At 51.9% G+C, this 22,315-nt stretch overlaps 1 protein-coding gene across 1 annotated transcript in view; it reads right to left on the minus strand.

Moving 5' to 3' along the window:
- Window positions 1–8,544: 8,544 nt before the first annotated feature.
- Window positions 8,545–22,315, minus strand: part of EML3 (EMAP like 3) — a 68,818-nt gene continuing 55,047 nt past the window's right edge. The window contains exons 15-17 of the mRNA XM_075569405.1: window positions 9,194–9,261; window positions 8,911–9,041; window positions 8,545–8,733 (exon numbers count right to left, since the gene is read on the minus strand). Of these exons, the coding sequence (XP_075425520.1) occupies window positions 8,545–8,733; window positions 8,911–9,041; window positions 9,194–9,261 (388 nt within the window). The remainder of the gene's footprint in view (window positions 8,734–8,910; window positions 9,042–9,193; window positions 9,262–22,315) is intronic.

A 22,315-nucleotide genomic window follows, 5' to 3' on the forward strand; every position in this document is an offset into this window, starting at 1 on the left:
CAATGGAAGAGCCTCCAAAAGCTGGCCACCAGCAAGCACGCCACCACCAGACACCCCATCAGCAACTGCGCCACCAGCAGCACTCCCAGCACCAGCACTCCCACTCCTAGCACCAGCACTCCCACTCCTAGCACCAGCACTCACACTCCTAGCACCAGCACTCACACTCCTAGCACCAGCACTCCCAGCACCAGCACTCCCACTCACAGCAACAGCACTCCCACTCCCAGCACCAGCACTCCCACTCACAGCAACAGCACTCCCACTCCCAACAACAGCACTCCCACTCCCAGCAACACCACTCGCAGCACCAGCACTCCCACTCCCAACAACAGCACTCCCACTCCCAGCACCAGCACTCCCACTCCCAGCAACACCACTCGGTGCACCAGCAACATCACTCCCCTGAACAGAACGTTCACTCCGACGCGTACTCGCACGAGTAGCACTCCCACTCCCACCAGCATCACTCTTCCCACGCTTTGCGGGCATACTTCCAGCACTCACAAAAAACAGACAAGAAATGTACAGGCAATCACACGACCCACTTCCACATATAAAACAAGACAAAGATGTAAACAAAACAACAAAGGACAAAGCTCACCCAATACACAACAAGTCTCTCAGTCAATATGCAAATCTTCAATCGTCCAGCTCTGTGCGTCTCTCTCTCTCTCTCACTCCCAACAACACAGAGAATGATTAGCAGTACACGTTGCCTTTAAATATGGCGCGCAATCAAAAACATGCTTGTTTCGCCTGATTCAGCAAGATTTGTGATTGTGCAACCTAACAGCACCCCGCCACGCACGCCGATACACCTGTGTGTGATCGGCTCATCATCGTGAGAGTGGGCGGATTTGTTTTCTGGTTGATTTTGAATGTATTCGGCACTTACTGCATACGGAGAGGGAAAAACGCCAATAACATGACTAATCGATAAGCTTGCCGATTTCACATAATCGTCGCTTACTGCATGAGGCCCTTAATCCCTCCCTGAGCCCGGCGCTCAAGCAACTCCGCCCTGGACTCAGCAGCCTCTTGCGGGGGGTAATCCACCGGCGGCGGAGACGCTCCGGAATGAGCCCGGCACTCGAGCAACTTCGCCTTGGACTCAGCAGCCTCTTGCGGGGGGTAGTCCACCGGCGGCGGAGAAGCGGCGGTGTTACCACTGCCACAAAGCGGGCCACAATAAAGCCCAATGCCCGGACCCTGCGCGGCCGGGCGAAGAAGCCCCTCAGGGCCAGCGCTCACAAGCTGCGGAAGAGATGACCCAGTTAGCGGCATCCTCGGATGGCTCCCGCCCAGCCGGGGCAACAACCCTTCACGGGATGTGCCCTGGAGGACCTGGCCGGGCTGCATCGGCAACAGCGGCGGAGAGCGGCGGCCATCCATCGGATCCCGGCGGCGAACTGGCGGCGGAGAAAAAGCCGCCATTCCGGCATCCTGCCGGCGGCAATTTTATTTGGGGGAGGGTTGTGGTGTGCGGGAGGTGGGTGTTTCACATTGTTTGGCAGAGTCGGCGATTCCCAGCGATGACCGGAGCCCCACAATCCACGCCGGCGACCCTGCACCAAAGCCGGGTACTGTTGCGGCAGCTACCCGGGGCTCGCCCATAGCAGCGACGGCAGCGGAAGAGCCGCGATTCCGGCGAAGTGCCGGAGCCCTTTCTGAGTGGGGGGAGGGACAGGGATTGTGGGAGGGGGTTATTTTACCTTGTCTGGCGGGAGCCGTGATACTCCACAAAGACCTGGGACCCTTGTCCTGCACCGTTGTACCTGTACCAAACCCGGGCGCTGTTGCGGCAGCGGCCCGTTGCTTCCCGGCCCAGATGATGCCGGCGGCGGCGGCCACTCCAGTCCCCCTGCAATCGGGACCAACGAAGGCGGCGGTCTCTGCGGGGACCAGCGAGGTAAGCCAGACCAAGTCGCAGACTGACCCTGACTTATTTTTCCCTATGACTGTACCCTGTTGTTTCACTATAGGGGTGACCGGGGGGTGGCAGGAGATAGGGGCACCAGGGGAGGGGAAGGAAGGGCAGCTTGTAGGGCAGTCAGGATTCCCCATTACCCTGGCGGAGCAGCAAGGGGACTCTCAGTTAAGAGCCCCACTGTTGCAGCCTTGCTATGGGCTGGAGGTATCGGGTTGTGGCAAAGTTAGACCACCCCAGGGTTACCTACCGGCCAGAAGCTAAGGTGGGTGCATCTGCACCAGCAACCCTGAGCTCACCTCCGGTAATGGGGGCACAGCTTCAGGGAGAGGGGCTAGCCCCGTTAGCACCCAGCTCTAGGGCAGGATTGCCTGGGAGAGGGTTGGGTGGGCCAGTGGGAACCGGGGAGGGAAGGCAGCAAGTGAGCAAGACAGATTTCCCCATTACCCTGGCAGAGCCTCAGGGGGTCTCTCGGTTTAGAGCCCCACTGTTGATGCCTGGCTATGGGCTGGAGGCATCAGGAGCAGTGGCACAGTTAGCCCACCCCCAGATTACCTGCCAGCCAGGAGCCAAGGTAGGTGCTTCTGCACCAGTGCCCCTGGGCTCCTCTCCGGTAATGGAGAGGCAGTGTCAGGGAGATGGCCTCACTCAGGTGTCCTTAGGGTCCAGGTTAGGATTAGCTAGGGAGAAGCGGAGTGAGGGAAGGCTGCAAGGTAGGTAGCCAGCACCAGGTCTCAGTAGAAGAAGGGCTAGTGGTAGCCGGGGAGGGAAAGCAGCAGGTATGGCAGCTAGAGTTCCCCATTACCCTGGCAGAGCCTCAGGGGGTTCCTCTGATCAGCAACCCCCTGTTGCAGCCTGGCTATGGGCTGGGGGTATCATGGACAGTGTCAAGCTTGTGCCACCCCAGGGATACCTGCTAGCCAAGAGCTAAGGCGGTTGCATCTGGAGAGGTGCCCCTGAGCTCATCCCTGGTAAGGGGGAGACAAGGTCAGGGAGGTAGGTGCACTCAGGTAGTTCCAGTGTCTGGGTTAGGATTGCCCTGGGGGGAGAGGAGTGCAGGTGGGCTGCAGGGAGGTAAGCAGCAGGAGTCATCAGCAGGGGCTGAGGTGCTGGGCCTAGGGGAGGCTAGGCAGGGAGACACTGTGGAGCAGGGGAAAATAGGAGGTCAGTGGGGTGTCAGGCAGCTGGCAGAAGCTAGGGATGAGCCAGGTAGGCAGGAGGTCCCTTGTGCTGACTTACCCGGAGTGACCCCCCTGACAGATTCCCCAGGGTTCCCAGAGGTGGGGTTGTGGGTAGGTAGGCAGCCAGGGCTAGGGGGGTACAGCAGAGGGTTCTGTCCCCAGGGCAGCCAAGGGTAGCTACAGGGAGGAAGGGCAGCACAGTGGAGTGATGCTGGCCCTAGCAGCAGTGGTGGTAGCAGGTGCTTGCTTCCTGGCCTTCAGTTTTGAGAGGGCAGGGGCAAAGCACCTGGGTACCAGGGACCCCAGAACAGGATACTGGGAGATTGCCTTGTCCCAGGGGGCACAGGAGGGGGTAGGAGTCAGCACCCCAGGTGGTTTCTGGATTCCAGATATGATGCCACCTGGGGTGGGGGCTACCCCAGAGCCAGGGAGGAGAGGCAAGGGTATAGCGGAGCAGCTACAGGTGGGCACAGGGCCAGGGCAAGTAGGGTCCCTACAGGATAGTGACATAGCTCTTTCCCAGACTTGGTTGACAGGAAAGCGACGGTCTGTGCTTGATAGCTGGTCTCTCGCTGGTGCAGAGACATGCCAGTCTCTGGGCAGTAGGCAGCCTGGTCTGCAGAGGTGCCCCTTCACAATGGACTTGGTTCACCAGGCACTGGGTGGGGGGCAGAGGGAGGCAAAGGAGAATGCCCAGTGGCCACGGTGGAGCCCTGCTCAGCAGGATCTGGACTTCACTGTCCACTGTGGCCAGGACAATGTACTGGACAATGCCGGAGGACAATTTTGCCAGGCCAATCCCTCAGGACTTATTGAGTGCTTCAAGGATGCGAGTGGTGTCCCAGTGACAGGGGAGGCAGCAGGGTCACAAGGCACCCATTGAGCAGGGGAGGTGTCAACAGAGAGGGGATTTGGCCAGGGATTAAAGGGGTTACACCCCATTTGGCCACCCCCTACTCTCACCTGGGAAGCAAGGGGTTAACTGGACTGAGGTTCAGTAATGTGTTTTTTTACCTTGCTTCAGTATCCAAATGTTTATTCCCCTGTATAAATGTAATGTCTCATCCTGGTGTTTGCACTCACACATACACTAGGGTTGATGCGGGAGGGAAGGGGTTAATGTTAATTTAGTGATTATAGCCCTTTGTTCCCTTTTCCCGCCTTTTCGGGCTCCATTTTGCAGCCTTCCATAGGTCGCCATTGAGCCTTCATGTGTTCTAATGGCAGAAGTAGCGGTTTTGGACCTGTTTTCCAGCGACGACCAGCAGGTGGCGTCCGAGAGGAGGAGCGGCGGTTTCCCATTGTAAGTCAATGGGCTCATTGACTTCAATGGAGATTCCTCAACGCCGGCCTCGAGAAACAGGTTGGCAGCCATCCAAACCGCAGACAGCAAAAGCGGATACAATGTCTTTGAAAAGTTTAATCACTTCGGTCAAGTTCAAAGACAATTGGCGTGGGAATCTTAGGTTCTAGGGCCCCTGGGAATAAAGTTCTTTTTGCCCCTTGCTCATAGGAACCCCCACACACGATCCACACCGGGTACAGGAATGAGAGACCCCCGTAAGGGGTCGAGCGGAGGAGGGTCGCGCCATTGACTTCAAAGGCGGAGCGGAGGTCCCATTGAATCTAATGGCGGCGTGTGCCATGCATTGTCTATGGCGGCGCCGGCCATTGATTCCAATGGGGAAAAACCGCGTGGCGTAAAAACGACTAAGTGTGAAATGATGAAAACTGTAAGTCCATATCTCCGGTTCTGGAATGACCAGAGGGATGGGATTTGGGTGGCATGTAGCCAAGGTTCCGGCTTTAATGTATGACCCTTCCCAGCCCTCTCTGAACAACCAGACGGAGTATGGACGAATGTAAAGATTTGTGGTTTTTCCCATAGGCTTCAATGGCGGCGGTTACCCCATTGAAAGCCTAGGGCAGGGAACCCAATTGACTGCAACGGCGGAGTTGCTCCATTGAAGCCCATGGCGGCAGAGCCCGTTGTTTTCAATGGGGAATGAGTGAAAAACTGAGATTTCTTTTTAGCGGAGATTTTTATAATAAAATATGAAACGGTTTATATGGTATTTGTATATCTCCGGTTCCAAAGGTTGCAGTGGGCTGAAACTTGGACCCTATAGTGTACCACTTCTGGCATTAAGGTCTGGAAAGTTTGGACCCGCTGGGCCTAACAGAACCGGTTATTTTAATATGTGTGTATATTTAGAACCATACTATATTTCAAAGCGGGGGCAAATGCCCGCGAAGATTCCTGCCTACTAAGGAATGCAAATGGTCAGGAGAGAGACCAAATGTCTAGGAAGTACGCCCTCTGATCAAAGGTTAACTGCTCTGATTGTTTATACTAGGGCCAGGAACAAAGGAAGTTGAGTGGTTTGTGAGTGTCATACTTCACACTTAAAATCTACTTCAAAGAGATTTTCCTAGCCAGCTTGGCGCCTAGGGTTAAGAGCAAGAGCTGAAATGGTATATAAGTCAGATTCACCGCTTACTCAATTGTCTCCATGTATTGTCGTGATGTCCACATCTGAACCTGAATTATGGAAGAAATGGCCCATCCTGTATCCTGATGGCTAAATGTCTATATTTTGTCTGTTATTTGTATAATCTCGTGTGTTCACCTTTTTCAAGGAATAAATTATATTTTATCATATCTAAGCCTCGTTCAGTTCAACCCAGTTATATTTTTGGTGTATTATTATAGCCTGTCACAAAGTTACCGTCACAGGGGTGCAGGGGGGTGACGAGTGAAGTGGGGTTCAGGGGGGTGGTGAGTGATGTGGGGTGTAGGAGGTGGACACTGATGTGGGGTGCAGGGGGGTGGCGAGTGATGTGGGGTGCAGGGGGTGGCGAGTGATGGGTGCAGGGGGGTGGACAGTGATGTGGGGTGCAGGGGGGTGGACAGTGATGTGGGGTGGACAGTGATGAGGGGTGCAGAGGGGTGGAGAGTGATGTGGGGTGCAGGGGGGTGGAGAGTGATGTGGGGTGCAGGGGGGTGGAGAGTCATGTGGGGTGCAGGGGGGTGGAGAGTGATGTGGGGTGGAGAGTGTGGGGTGCAGGGGGGGTGGAGAGTGATGTGGGGTGCAGGGGTGGAGAGTGATGTGGTGTGCAGGTGGGGAGAGTGATTTGGGGTGCAGGGGGTGGACAGTGATGTGGGGTGCAGGGGGGTGGACAGTGATGTGGGGTGGACAGTGATGTGGGGTGGACAGTGATGAGAGGTGCAGAGGGGTGGAGAGTGATGTGGGGTGCAGGGGGGTGGAGAGTCATGTGGGGTGCAGGGGGATGGAGTGATGTGGAGAGTGTGGGGTGCAGGGGGGGTGGAGAGTGATATGGGGTGCAGGGGGGTGGAGAGTGATGTGGGGTGCAGGGGTGGAGAGTGATGTAGTGTGCAGGGGGGGAGAAATGTGTGCAGGAGGTGAGTGATGTGGGGTGCAGGGGGGGAGTGATGTGGGGTGCAGGGGGGGGTGTTTTGTGGGGTGCAGGGGGTGGACAGTCATGTGGGGTGCAGGGAGGGGAGACCGCAGCTGTGAAGGAGGGGGAGGGACCCATCTGTGAAGGGGGGTAAATCCCGGGCAACGCCGGGTATATCAGCTAGTATATATATATTTTGTGGTAAAAAAAATTTTTTGGGGGGGGGTTCTGAGAGCTTGCTGGGTATCTGTGTGTTTGTTTACTTTGTCCAGCTGGTCTCAGCTGGTTTGGAGGTTAGTGGCTCCTCCCACCCAGGGTTTAAAGCTCGCCCCTCCCCACTGTCCAAGTTAGCAGGTTTCAATGCCAGGACCATCCTGCCTCTAATTCAGTGTTTCCCAACACTAGTTCTGAGGGAACCACAACAGGTCAGGTCTTAAGGATATCCCTGCTCCAGCACAGGTTGCTCAGTTAAAATGACTGAGCCCCTGATTGACCCACCTGTGCTGGAGCAGGGATATCCTTAAGACCTGACCTGTTGGGGTTCCCTGAGGACTGGAGTTGGGAAACACTGCTCTAATTATAGAGGTAAATACGGATTTTAATCAGTTAGTGTTAGGACCTGCGAATTGGTCATGCCTTGAAAGTGGTTCACAGACTTGTACGCTTTGGCCAAAGGGTTAGCTGGAGGACCCTTTTTCAAGAGATATATAGGTATTTCACTGTGTATTTTTGTCACATTGGATGCTGCTCTGGACTTGTTTCTTGTTGCATCTTTGGGGGGCAGTCTCACTCATTGGAAAGGCCGTCTCACTCCTTGGGAAGGCAGTCTCACTCATTGGGAAGGCAGTCTCACTCATTGGGAAGGCAGTCTCACGCATTGGGAAGGCAGTCTCACGCATTGGGAAGGCAGTCTCACTCATTGGGAAGGCAGTCTCACTCATTGGGAAGGCAGTCTCACTCATTGGGAAGGCAGTCTCACTCATTGGGAAGGCAGTCTCACGCATTGGGAAGGCAGTCTCACGCATTGGGAAGGCAGTCTCACGCATTGGGAAGGCAGTCTCACGCATTGGGAAGGCAGTCTCACTCATTGGGAAGGCAGTCTCACGCATTGGGAAGGCAGTCTCTCTCATTGGGAAGGCAGTCTCACTCATTGGGAAGGCAGTCTCACGCATTGGGAAGGCAGTCTCTCTCATTGGGAAGGCAGTCTCACTCATTGGGAAGGCAATCTCACTGGAAGGCAGTGTCCCTAATTATGGGGGGGGGGGGAGAATCTCTCATTGGGAAACAGTCTCGCTCATTGAGAAAGCAGACACACTCATATGTATGTATATCTTTATTTATATAGCACACAGTGTACTCAGCACTTTACAATACAGTACAGGGAATTATAATACAGTAAGTGCAACAAACATCAGACAATAGGAAAGGCAATCCCTTTACAGTCTCACCTATTAGCAGTCTCTTTCATTGGAATACAGTCTCGCCTATTAGCAGTCTCTTTCATTGGAATACAGTCTCACCTATTAGCAGTCTCTTTCATTGGAATACAGTCTCACCTATTAGCAGTCTCTTTCATTGGAATACAGTCTCACCTATTAGCAGTCTCTTTCATTGGAATACAGTCTCACCTATTAGCAGTCTCTTTAATTGGAATACAGTCTCACCTATTAGCAGTCTCTTTCATTGGAATACAGTCTCACTCATTAGAAGACAATCTGACTCATTGAACGGCTTTTTCACTTATTAAAGAAAAAAGTCTCACTTATTGGAGGGCAGTCTCACTCACACTCATAAATCCGCCGTAGATTCTCGCATAAACATTTATTAAAATTCCAGAGAAGTTCAACAAGAACCATTAGAACTATGTATATATACACCGGGGGGAAAAGCACTAGGGAGGGGGGCAAGAGAGCGCTGGGGGAGGAGCTCTAAGATTAGGTGGCAGGGCTCACAGATCAGTAGGTGTGGCTCTCATTGGTGGGTGTGGCTCTGTTAGGGTGGTGGCTATGGAGATCAGGGGGCAGCGTCCAGCGATGAGGATGAGGACAGAGATTGGCTGCGGGGCATGCTGCCTCCTCCCACCACTCTCCATTGGAAGATGCTGGCGTCTTTTCCGCCCAGTGAAATCAGGTGGCTGTCATCATGTGTGAAGCGGACATTGGTCACATGACTCCCGTGGCCGGAGTACACGTGGCTGGGAGCCTGGAGAGAGGGACATACGTGTTGTGATACCATGCAACGCGCGTGACTTTTCACGATATTAACATGTAACCTGTGTGTGATGTCATATCTGTCCCATGATGGTATGTGATGTCATATCTGTCACACAATGTCATGAATGTGGCACAATCTTATGCTAAGCCGTTGCCATCTCTTTACCTTTGGTTTATTACACGGATACCGGAACAGATGAACTTTACAGAAATCATCAGCCACGGACACAAGAGAGAGCCCACGAGAGCGTGCGAGAGAGTTAATATCTGTGCCATCACTGCCTTCCGGCCAGACCCCTGAGAGATAGACACACAGATAAGAGACGTCCCACGAGAGCGCTAATATCTGTACCTACACCGCCTCACCTGCCAGTCCCCAGAGAGACAGACACCGAGATAGAAGGGACAGCCAGTGAGAGATGTGCCGTGACCGGGGGACAGTCACTCACCGAACACGTGGTATCCTAACACACATGTGTACGTGGCCCACTCGCGGTCTCTGCTCTCGTATCTGTTCCTGAGGAGTTTACATCCCCCGGCGATGTCCCCTGTCAAGTGCGAGAGAGAGAGACAGTGTGACCCAGAGGGACAGAGTAACACAGAATGAGACACAGTGTGACCCAGAGGGACAGAGTAACACAGAATGAGACACAGTGTGACCCAGAGGGACAGAGTAACACAGAATGAGACACAGTGTGACCCAGAGGGACAGAGTAACACAGAATGAGACACACAGTGTGACCCAGAGGGACAGAGTAACACAGAATGAAACACAGTGTGACCCAGAGGGACAGAGTAACACAGAATGAGACACACAGTGTGACCCAGAGGGACAGAGTAACACAGAATGAGACACACAGTGTGACCCAGAGGGACAGAGTAACACAGAATGAGACACGGTGTGACCCAGAGGGACAGAGTAACACAGAATGAGACACAGTGTGACCCAGAGGGACAGAGTAACACAGAATGAGACACACAGTGTGACCCAGAGGGACAGAGTAACACAGAATGAGACACAGTGTGACCCAGAGGGACAGAGTAACACAGAATGAGACACACAGTGTGACCCAGAGGGACAGAGTAACACAGAATGAGACACACAGTGTGACCCAGAGGGACAGAGTAACACAGAATGAGACACGGTGTGACCCAGAGGGACAGAGTAACACAGAATGAGACACACAGTGTGACCCAGAGGGACAGAGTAACACAGAATGAGACACACAGTGTGACCCAGAGGGACAGAGTAACACAGAATGAGACACACAGTGTGACCCAGAGGGACAGAGTAACACAGAATGAGACACACAGTGTGACCCAGAGGGACAGAGTAACACAGAATGAGACACACAGTGTGACCCAGAGGGACAGAGTAACACAGGATGAGACACACAGTGTGACCCAGAGGGACAGAGTAACACAGAATGAGACACGGTGTGACCCAGAGGGAGAGAGTAACACAGAATGAGACACAGTGTGACCCAGAGGGACAGAGTAACACAGAATGAGACACGGTGTGACCCAGAGGGACAGAGTAACACAGAATGAGACACAGTGTGACCCAGAGGGAGAGAGTAACACAGAATGAGACACAGTGTGACCCAGAGGGACAGAGTAACACAGAATGAGACACGGTGTGACCCAGAGGGACAGAGTAACACAGAATGAGACACAGTGTGACCCAGAGGGACAGAGTAACACAGAATGAGACACACAGTGTGACCCAGAGGGACAGAGTAACACAGAATGAGACACACAGTGTGACCCAGAGGGACAGAGTAACACAGAATGAGACACAGTGTGACCCAGAGGGAGAGAGTAACACAGAATGAGACACAGTGTGACCCAGAGGGACAGAGTAACACAGAATGAGACACACAGTGTGACCCAGAGGGACAGAGTAACACAGAATGAGACACACAGTGTGACCCAGAGGGACAGAGTAACACAGAATGAGACACGGTGTGACCCAGAGGGACAGAGTAACACAGAATGAGACACAGTGTGACCCAGAGGGACAGAGTAACACAGAATGAGACACAGTGTGACCCAGAGGGACAGAGTAACACAGAATGAGACACACAGTGTGACCCAGAGGGACAGAGTAACACAGAATGAGACACACAGTGTGACCCAGAGGGACAGAGTAACACAGAATGAGACACGGTGTGACCCAGAGGGACAGAGTAACACAGAATGAGACACAGTGTGACCCAGAGGGACAGAGTAACACAGAATGAGACACAGTGTGACCCAGAGGGACAGAGTAACACAGAATGAGACACACAGTGTGACCCAGAGGGACAGAGTAACACAGAATGAGACACACAGTGTGACCCAGAGGGACAGAGTAACACAGAATGAGACACAGTGTGACCCAGAGGGACAGAGTAACACAGAATGAGACACACAGTGTGACCCAGAGGGAGAGAGTAACACAGAATGAGACACAGTGTGACCCAGAGGGACAGAGTAACACAGAATGAGACACACAGTGTGACCCAGAGGGACAGAGTAACACAGAATGAGACACAGTGTGACCCAGAGGGACAGAGTAACACAGAATGAGACACACAGTGTGACCCAGAGGGACAGAGTAACACAGAATGAGACACGGTGTGACCCAGAGGGACAGAGTAACACAGAATGAGACACGGTGTGACCCAGAGGGACAGAGTAACACAGAATGAGACACACAGTGTGACCCAGAGGGACAGAGTAACACAGAATGAGACACACAGTGTGACCCAGAGGGACAGAGTAACACAGAATGAGACACGGTGTGACCCAGAGGGACAGAGTAACACAGAATGAGACACACAGTGTGACACAGATGGACAGAGTAACACAGAATGAGACACGGTGTGACCCAGAGGGACAGAGTAACACAGAATGAGACACAGTGTGACCCAGAGGGACAGAGTAACACAGAATGAGACACACAGTGTGACCCAGAGGGACAGAGTAACACAGAATGAGACACACAGTGTGACCCAGAGGGACAGAGTAACACAGAATGAGACACACAGTGTGACCCAGAGGGACAGAGTAACACAGAATGAGACACAGTGTGACCCAGAGGGACAGAGTAACACAGAATGAGACACACAGTGTGACCCAGAGGGACAGAGTAACACAGAATGAGACACAGTGTGACCCAGAGGGACAGAGTAACACAGAATGAGACACAGTGTGACCCAGAGGGACAGAGTAACACAGAATGAGACACAGTGTGACCCAGAGGGACAGAGTAACACAGAATGAGACACAGTGTGACCCAGAGGGACAGAGTAACACAGAATGAGACACAGTGTGACCCAGAGGGACAGAGTAACACAGAATGAGACACACAGTGTGACCCAGAGGGACAGAGTAACACAGAATGAGACACAGTGTGACCCAGAGGGACAGAGTAACACAGAATGAGACACAGTGTGACCCAGAGGGACAGAGTAACACAGAATGAGACACAGTGTGACCCAGAGGGACAGAGTAACACAGAATGAGACACACAGTGTGACCCAGAGGGACAGAGTAACACAGAATGAGACACACAGTGTGACCCAGAGGGACAGAGTAACACAGAATGAGACACAGTGTGACCCAGAGGGACAGAGTAACACAGAATGAGACACACAGTGTGACCCAGAGGGACAGAGTAACACAGAATGAGACACACAGTGTGACCCAGAGGGACAGAGTAACACAGAATGAGACACAGTGTGACCCAGAGGGACAGAGTAACACAGAATGAGACACACAGTGTGACCCAGAGGGACAGAGTAACACAGAATGAGACACAGTGTGACCCAGAGGGACAGAGTAACACAGAATGAGACACAGTGTGACCCAGAGGGACAGAGTAACACAGAATGAGACACACAGTGTGACCCAGAGGGACAGAGTAACACAGAATGAGACACACAGTGTGACCCAGAGGGACAGAGTAACACAGAATGAGACACACAGTGTGACCCAGAGGGACAGAGTAACACAGAATGAGACACAGTGTGACCCAGAGGGACAGAGTAACACGGAATGAGACACAGTGTGACCCAGAGGGACAGAGTAACACAGAATGAGACACACAGTGTGACCCAGAGGGACAGAGTAACACAGAATGAGACACAGTGTGACCCAGAGGGACAGAGTAACACAGAATGAGACACACAGTGTGACCCAGAGGGACAGAGTAACACAGAATGAGACACACAGTGTGACCCAGAGGGACAGAGTAACACGGAATGAGACACAGTGTGACCCAGAGGGACAGAGTAACACAGAATGAGACACAGTGTGACCCAGAGGGACAGAGTAACACGGAATGAGACACAGAGTGACCCAGAGGGACAGAGTAACACAGAATGCGACACACAGTGTGACCCAGAGGGACAGAGTAACACAGAATGAGACACGGTGTGACCCAGAGGGACAGAGTAACACAGAATGAGACACAGTGTGACCCAGAGGGACAGAGTAACACAGAATGAGACACAGTGTGACCCAGAGGGACAGAGACACACAGAATGAGACACAGTGTGACACAGATGGACAGAGTAACACAGAATGAGACACGGTGTGACCCAGAGGGACAGAGTAACACAGAATGAGACACAGTGTGACCCAGAGGGACAGAGTAACACAGAATGAGACACAGTGTGACCCAGAGGGACAGAGTAACACAGAATGAGACACAAAGTGTGACCCAGAGGGACAGAGTAACACAGAATGAGACACAGTGTGACCCAGAGGGACAGAGTAACACAGAATGAGACACAGTGTGACCCAGAGGGACAGAGTAACACAGAATGAGACACGGTGTGACCCAGAGGGACAGAGTAACACAGAATGAGACACACAGTGTGACCCAGAGGGACAGAGTAACACAGAATGAGACACAGTGTGACCCAGAGGGACAGAGTAACACAGAATGAGACACAGTGTGACCCAGAGGGACAGAGTAACACAGAATGAGACACAGTGTGACCCAGAGGGACAGAGTAACACAGAATGAGACACACAGTGTGACCCAGAGGGACAGAGTAACACAGAATGAGACACAGTGTGACCCAGAGGGACAGAGTAACACAGAATGAGACACAGTGTGACCCAGAGGGACAGAGTAACACAGAATGAGACACACAGTGTGACCCAGAGGGACAGAGTAACACAGAATGAGACACACAGTGTGACCCAGAGGGACAGAGTAACACAGAATGAGACACACAGTGTGACCCAGAGGGACAGAGTAACACAGAATGAGACACACAGTGTGACCCAGAGGGACAGAGTAACACAGAATGAGACACACAGTGTGACCCAGAGGGACAGAGTAACACAGAATGAGACACACAGTGTGACCCAGAGGGACAGAGTAACACAGAATGAGACACAGTGTGACCCAGAGGGACAGAGTAACACAGAATGAGACACAGTGTGACCCAGAGGGACAGAGTAACACAGAATGAGACACAGTGTGACCCAGAGGGACAGAGTAACACAGAATGAGACACAGTGTGACCCAGAGGGACAGAGTAACACAGAATGAGACACACAGTGTGACCCAGAGGGACAGAGTAACACAGAATGAGACACACAGTGTGACCCAGAGGGACAGAGTAACACAGAATGAGAGATGGTGTGACCCAGAGGGACAGAGTAACACAGAATGAGAGATGGTGTGACCCAGAGGGACAGAGTAACACAGAATGAGACACGGTGTGACCCAGAGGGACAGAGTAAAACAGAATGAGACACAGTGTGACCCAGAGGGACAGAGTAACACAGAATGAGACACAGTGTGACCCAGAGGGACAGAGTAACACAGAATGAGACACGGTGTGACCCAGAGGGACAGAGTAACACAGAATGAGACACACAGTGTGACCCAGAGGGACAGAGTAACACAGAATGAGACACAGTGTGACCCAGAGGGACAGAGTAACACAGAATGAGACACACAGTGTGACCCAGAGGGACAGAGTAACACAGAATGAGACACAGTGTGACCCAGAGGGACAGAGTAACACAGAATGAGACACACAGTGTGACCCAGAGGGACAGAGTAACACAGAATGAGACACACAGTGTGACCCAGAGGGACAGAGTAACACAGAATGAGACACAGTGTGACCCAGAGGGACAGAGTAACACAGAATGAGACACGGTGTGACCCAGAGGGACAGAGTAAAACAGAATGAGACACAGTGTGACCCAGAGGGACAGAGTAACACAGAATGAGACACGGTGTGACCCAGAGGGACAGAGTAACACAGAATGAGACACGGTGTGACCCAGAGGGACAGAGTAACACAGAATGAGACACAGTGTGACCCAGAGGGACAGAGTAAAACAGAATGAGACACAGTGTGACCCAGAGGGACAGAGTAACACAGAATGAGACACAGTGTGACCCAGAGGGACAGAGTAACACAGAATGAGACACAGTGTGACCCAGAGGGACAGAGTAACACAGAATGAGACACACAGTGTGACCCAGAGGGACAGAGTAACACAGAATGAGACACAGTGTGACCCAGAGGGACAGAGTAACACAGAATGAGACACACAGTGTGACCCAGAGGGACAGAGTAACACAGAATGAGACACACAGTGTGACCCAGAGGGACAGAGTAACACAGAATGAGACACAGTGTGACCCAGAGGGACAGAGTAACACAGAATGAGACACGGTGTGACCCAGAGGGACAGAGTAAAACAGAATGAGACACAGTGTGACCCAGAGGGACAGAGTAACACAGAATGAGACACGGTGTGACCCAGAGGGACAGAGTAACACAGAATGAGACACGGTGTGACCCAGAGGGACAGAGTAACACAGAATGAGACACAGTGTGACCCAGAGGGACAGAGTAAAACAGAATGAGACACAGTGTGACCCAGAGGGACAGAGTAACACAGAATGAGACACAGTGTGACCCAGAGGGACAGAGTAACACAGAATGAGACACAGTGTGACCCAGAGGGACAGAGTAACACAGAATGAGACACAGTGTGACCCAGAGGGACAGAGTAACACGGAATGAGACACAGTGTGACCCAGAGGGACAGAGTAACACAGAATGAGACACACAGTGTGACCCAGAGGGACAGAGTAACACAGAATGAGACACAGTGTGACCCAGAGGGACAGAGTAACACAGAATGAGACACAGTGTGACCCAGAGGGACAGAGTAACACAGAATGAGACACACAGTGTGACCCAGAGGGACAGAGTAACACAGAATGAGACACACAGTGTGACCCAGAGGGACAGAGTAACACAGAATGAGACACACAGTGTGACCCAGAGGGACAGAGTAACACAGAATGAGACACAGTGTGACCCAGAGGGACAGAGTAACACGGAATGAGACACAGTGTGACCCAGAGGGACAGAGTAAAACAGAATGAGACACAGTGTGACCCAGAGGGACAGAGTAACACAGAATGAGACACGGTGTGACCCAGAGGGACAGAGTAACACAGAATGAGACACGGTGTGACCCAGAGGGACAGAGTAACACAGAATGAGACACAGTGTGACCCAGAGGGACAGAGTAAAACAGAATGAGACACAGTGTGACCCAGAGGGACAGAGTAACACAGAATGAGACACGGTGTGACCCAGAGGGACAGAGTAACACAGAATGAGACACGGTGTGACCCAGAGGGACAGAGTAACACAGAATGAGACACAGTGTGACCCAGAGGGACAGAGTAACACAGAATGAGACACACAGTGTGACCCAGAGGGACAGAGTAACACAGAATGAGACACACAGTGTGACCCAGAGGGACAGAGTAACACAGAATGAGACACACAGTGTGACCCAGAGGGACAGAGTAACACAGAATGAGACACAGTGTGACCCAGAGGGACAGAGTAACACAGAATGAGACACACAGTGTGACCCAGAGGGACAGAGTAACACAGAATGAGACACAGTGTGACCCAGAGGGACAGAGTAACACAGAATGAGACACACAGTGTGACCCAGAGCGACAGAGTAACACAGAATGAGACACACAGTGTGACCCAGAGGGAGAGAGTAACACAGAATGAGACACACAGTGTGACACAGAGGGACAGAGTAACACAGAATGAGACACACAGTGTGACCCAGAGGGACAGAGTAACACAGAATGAGACACAGTGTGACCCAGAGGGACAGAGTAACACAGAATGAGACACACAGTGTGACCCAGAGGGACAGAGTAACACAGAATGAGACACACAGTGTGACCCAGAGGGACAGAGTAACACAGAATGAGACACAGTGTGACCCAGAGGGACAGAGTAACACAGAATGAGACACGGTGTGACCCAGAGGGACAGAGTGACACAGAATGAGACACAGTGTGACCCAGAGGGACAGAGTAACACAGAATGAGACACAGTGTGACCCAGAGGGACAGAGTAACACAGAATGAGACACAGTGTGACCCAGAGGGACAGAGTAACACAGAATGAGACACGGTGTGACCCAGAGGGACAGAGTAACACAGAATGAGACACAGTGTGACCCAGAGGGACAGAGTAACACAGAATGAGACACGGTGTGACCCAGAGGGACAGAGTAACACAGAATGAGACACAGTGTGACCCAGAGGGACAGAGTAACACAGAATGAGACACACAGTGTGACCCAGAGGGACAGAGTAACACAGAATGAGACACACAGTGTGACCCAGAGGGACAGAGTAACACAGAATGAGACACAGTGTGACCCAGAGGGACAGAGTAACACAGAATGAGACACGGTGTGACCCAGAGGGACAGAGTAAAACAGAATGAGACACAGTGTGACCCAGAGGGACAGAGTAACACAGAATGAGACACGGTGTGACCCAGAGGGACAGAGTAACACAGAATGAGACACGGTGTGACCCAGAGGGACAGAGTAACACAGAATGAGACACAGTGTGACCCAGAGGGACAGAGTAAAACAGAATGAGACACAGTGTGACCCAGAGGGACAGAGTAACACAGAATGAGACACGGTGTGACCCAGAGGGACAGAGTAACACAGAATGAGACACGGTGTGACCCAGAGGGACAGAGTAACACAGAATGAGACACAGTGTGACCCAGAGGGACAGAGTAACACAGAATGAGACACACAGTGTGACCCAGAGGGACAGAGTAACACAGAATGAGACACAGTGTGACCCAGAGGGACAGAGTAACACAGAATGAGACACACAGTGTGACCCAGAGGGACAGAGTAACACAGAATGAGACACACAGTGTGACCCAGAGGGACAGAGTAACACAGAATGAGACACACAGTGTGACCCAGAGGGACAGAGTAACACAGAATGAGACACAGTGTGACCCAGAGGGACAGAGTAACACAGAATGAGACACACAGTGTGACCCAGAGGGACAGAGTAACACAGAATGAGACACACAGTGTGACCCAGAGGGAGAGAGTAACACAGAATGAGACACACAGTGTGACACAGAGGGACAGAGTAACACAGAATGAGACACACAGTGTGACCCAGAGGGACAGAGTAACACAGAATGAGACACAGTGTGACCCAGAGGGACAGAGTAACACAGAATGAGACACACAGTGTGACCCAGAGGGACAGAGTAACACAGAATGAGACACACAGTGTGACCCAGAGGGACAGAGTAACACAGAATGAGACACAGTGTGACCCAGAGGGACAGAGTAACACAGAATGAGACACGGTGTGACCCAGAGGGACAGAGTGACACAGAATGAGACACAGTGTGACCCAGAGGGACAGAGTAACACAGAATGAGACACAGTGTGACCCAGAGGGACAGAGTAACACAGAATGAGACACAGTGTGACCCAGAGGGACAGAGTAACACAGAATGAGACACGGTGTGACCCAGAGGGACAGAGTAACACAGAATGAGACACAGTGTGACCCAGAGGGACAGAGTAACACAGAATGAGACACGGTGTGACCCAGAGGGACAGAGTAACACAGAATGAGACACAGTGTGACCCAGAGGGACAGAGTAACACAGAATGAGACACAGTGTGACCCAGAGGGACAGAGTAACACAGAATGAGACACACAGTGTGACCCAGAGGGACAGAGTAACACAGAATGAGACACACAGTGTGACCCAGAGGGACAGAGTAACACAGAATGAGACACAGTGTGACCCAGAGGGACAGAGTAACACAGAATGAGACACACAGTGTGACCCAGAGGGACAGAGTAACACAGAATGAGACACACAGTGTGACCCAGAGGGACAGAGTAACACAGAATGAGACACAGTGTGACCCAGAGGGACAGAGTAACACAGAATGAGACACAGTGTGACCCAGAGGGACAGAGTAACACAGAATGAGACACAGTGTGACCCAGAGGGACAGAGTAACACAGAATGAGACACACAGTGTGACCCAGAGGGACAGAGTAACACAGAATGAGACACACAGTGTGACCCAGAGGGACAGAGTAACACAGAATGAGACACACAGTGTGACCCAGAGGGACAGAGTAACACAGAATGAGACACAGTGTGACCCAGAGGGACAGAGTAACACAGAATGAGACACAGTGTGACCCAGAGGGACAGAGTAACACAGAATGAGACACACAGTGTGACCCAGAGGGAGAGAGTAACACAGAATGAGACACACAGTGTGACCCAGAGGGACAGAGTAACACAGAATGAGACACACAGTGTGACCCAGAGGGACAGAGTAACACAGAATGAGACACACAGTGTGACCCAGAGGGACAGAGTAACACAGAATGAGACACGGTGTGACCCAGAGGGACAGAGTAACACGGAATGAGACACACAGTGTGACCCAGAGGGACAGAGTAACATAGAATGAGACACACAGTGTGACCCAGAGGGACAGAGTAACACAGAATGAGACACAGTGTGACCCAGAGGGACAGAGTAACACAGAATGAGACACAGTGTGACCCAGAGGGACAGAGTAACACAGAATGAGACACACAGTGTGACCCAGAGGGACAGAGTAACACAGAATGAGACACACAGTGTGACCCAGAGGGACAGAGTAACACAGAATGAGACACAGTGTGACCCAGAGGGACAGAGTAACACAGAATGAGACACACAGTGTGACCCAGAGGGACAGAGTAACACAGAATGAGACACACAGTGTGACCCAGAGGGACAGAGTAACACAGAATGAGACACCCAGTGTGACCCAGAGGGACAGAGTAACACAGAATGAGACACAGTGTGACCCAGAGGGACAGAGTAACACAGAATGAGACACACAGTGTGACCCAGAGGGACAGAGTAACACAGAATGAGACACACAGTGTGACCCAGAGGGACAGAGTAACACAGAATGAGACACACAGTGTGACCCAGAGGGACAGAGTAACACAGAATGAGACACACAGTGTGACCCAGAGGGACAGAGTAACACAGAATGAGACACAGTGTGACCCAGAGGGACAGAGTAACACAGAATGAGACACACAGTGTGACCCAGAGGGACAGAGTAACACAGAATGAGACACACAGTGTGACACAGAGGGACAGAGTAACACAGAATGAGACACACAGAGTAACACAGAATGAGACACACAGTGTGGCCCAGAGGGACAGAGTAACACAGAATGAGACACGGTGTGACCCAGAGGGACAGAGTAACACAGAATGAGACACACAGTGTGACCCAGAGGGACAGAGTAACACAGAATGAGACACAGTGTGACCCAGAGGGACAGAGTAACACAGAATGAGACACAGTGTGACCCAGAGGGACAGAGTAACACAGAATGAGACACACAGTGTGACCCAGAGGGACAGAGTAACACAGAATGAGACACAGTGTGACCCAGAGGGACAGAGTAACACAGAATGAGACACACAGTGTGACCCAGAGGGACAGAGTAACACAGAATGAGACACAGTGTGACCCAGAGGGACAGAGTAACACAGAATGAGACACACAGTGTGACCCAGAGGGACAGAGTAACACAGAATGAGACACACAGTGTGACCCAGAGGGACAGAGTAACACAGAATGAGACACAGTGTGACCCAGAGGGACAGAGTAACACAGAATGAGACACAGTGTGACCCAGAGGGACAGAGTAACACAGAATGAGACACGGTGTGACCCAGAGGGACAGAGTAACACAGAATGAGACACACAGTGTGACCCAGAGGGACAGAGTAACACAGAATGAGACACAGTGTGACCCAGAGGGAGAGAGTAACACAGAATGAGACACAGTGTGACCCAGAGGGACAGAGTAACACAGAATGAGACACATTGTGACCCAGAGGGAGAGAGTAACACAGAATGAGACACAGTGTGACCCAGAGGGACAGAGTAACACAGAATGAGACACACAGTGTGACCCAGAGGGACAGAGTAACACAGAATGAGACACAGTGTGACCCAGAGGGACAGAGTAACACAGAATGAGACACACAGTGTGACCCAGAGGGACAGAGTAACACAGAATGAGACACACAGTGTGACCCAGAGGGACAGAGTAACACAGAATGAGACACACAGTGTGACCCAGAGGGACAGAGTAACACAGAATGAGACACACAGTGTGACCCAGAGGGACAGAGTAACACAGAATGAGACACACAGTGTGACCCAGAGGGACAGAGTAACACAGAATGAGACACAGTGTGACCCAGAGGGACAGAGTAACACAGAATGAGACACAGTGTGACCCAGAGGGACAGAGTAACACAGAATGAGACACAGTGTGACCCAGAGGGACAGAGTAACACAGAATGAGACACAGTGTGACCCAGAGGGACAGAGTAACACAGAATGAGACACACAGTGTGACCCAGAGGGACAGAGTAACACAGAATGAGACACAGTGTGACCCAGAGGGACAGAGTAACACAGAATGAGACACACAGTGTGACCCAGAGGGACAGAGTAACACAGAATGAGACACAGTGTGACCCAGAGGGACAGAGTAACACAGAATGAGACACAGTGTGACCCAGAGGGACAGAGTAACACAGAATGAGACACACAGTGTGACCCAGAGGGACAGAGTAACACAGAATGAGACACAGTGTGGCCCAGAGGGACAGAGTAACACAGAATGAGACACAGTGTGACCCAGAGGGACAGAGTAACACAGAATGAGACACAGTGTGACCCAGAGGGACAGAGTAACACAGAATGAGACACAGTGTGACCCAGAGGGACAGAGTAACACAGAATGAGACACACAGTGTGACCCAGAGGGACAGAGTAACACAGAATGAGACACACAGTGTGACCCAGAGGGACAGAGTAACACAGAATGAGACACACAGTGTGACCCAGAGGGACAGAGTAACACAGAATGAGACACAGTGTGACCCAGAGGGACAGAGTAACACAGAATGAGACACAGTGTGACCCAGAGGGACAGAGTAACACAGAATGAGACACACAGTGTGACCCAGAGGGACAGAGTAACACAGAATGAGACACAGTGTGACCCAGAGGACAGAGTAACACAGAATGAGACACAGTGTGACCCAGAGGGACAGAGTAACACAGAATGAGACACACAGTGTGACCCAGAGGGACAGAGTAACACAGAA

This window comes from Ascaphus truei, chromosome 14 (genome assembly GCF_040206685.1).
Source record: "Ascaphus truei isolate aAscTru1 chromosome 14, aAscTru1.hap1, whole genome shotgun sequence".
NCBI classification, from domain to species: domain Eukaryota; kingdom Metazoa; phylum Chordata; class Amphibia; order Anura; family Ascaphidae; genus Ascaphus; species Ascaphus truei.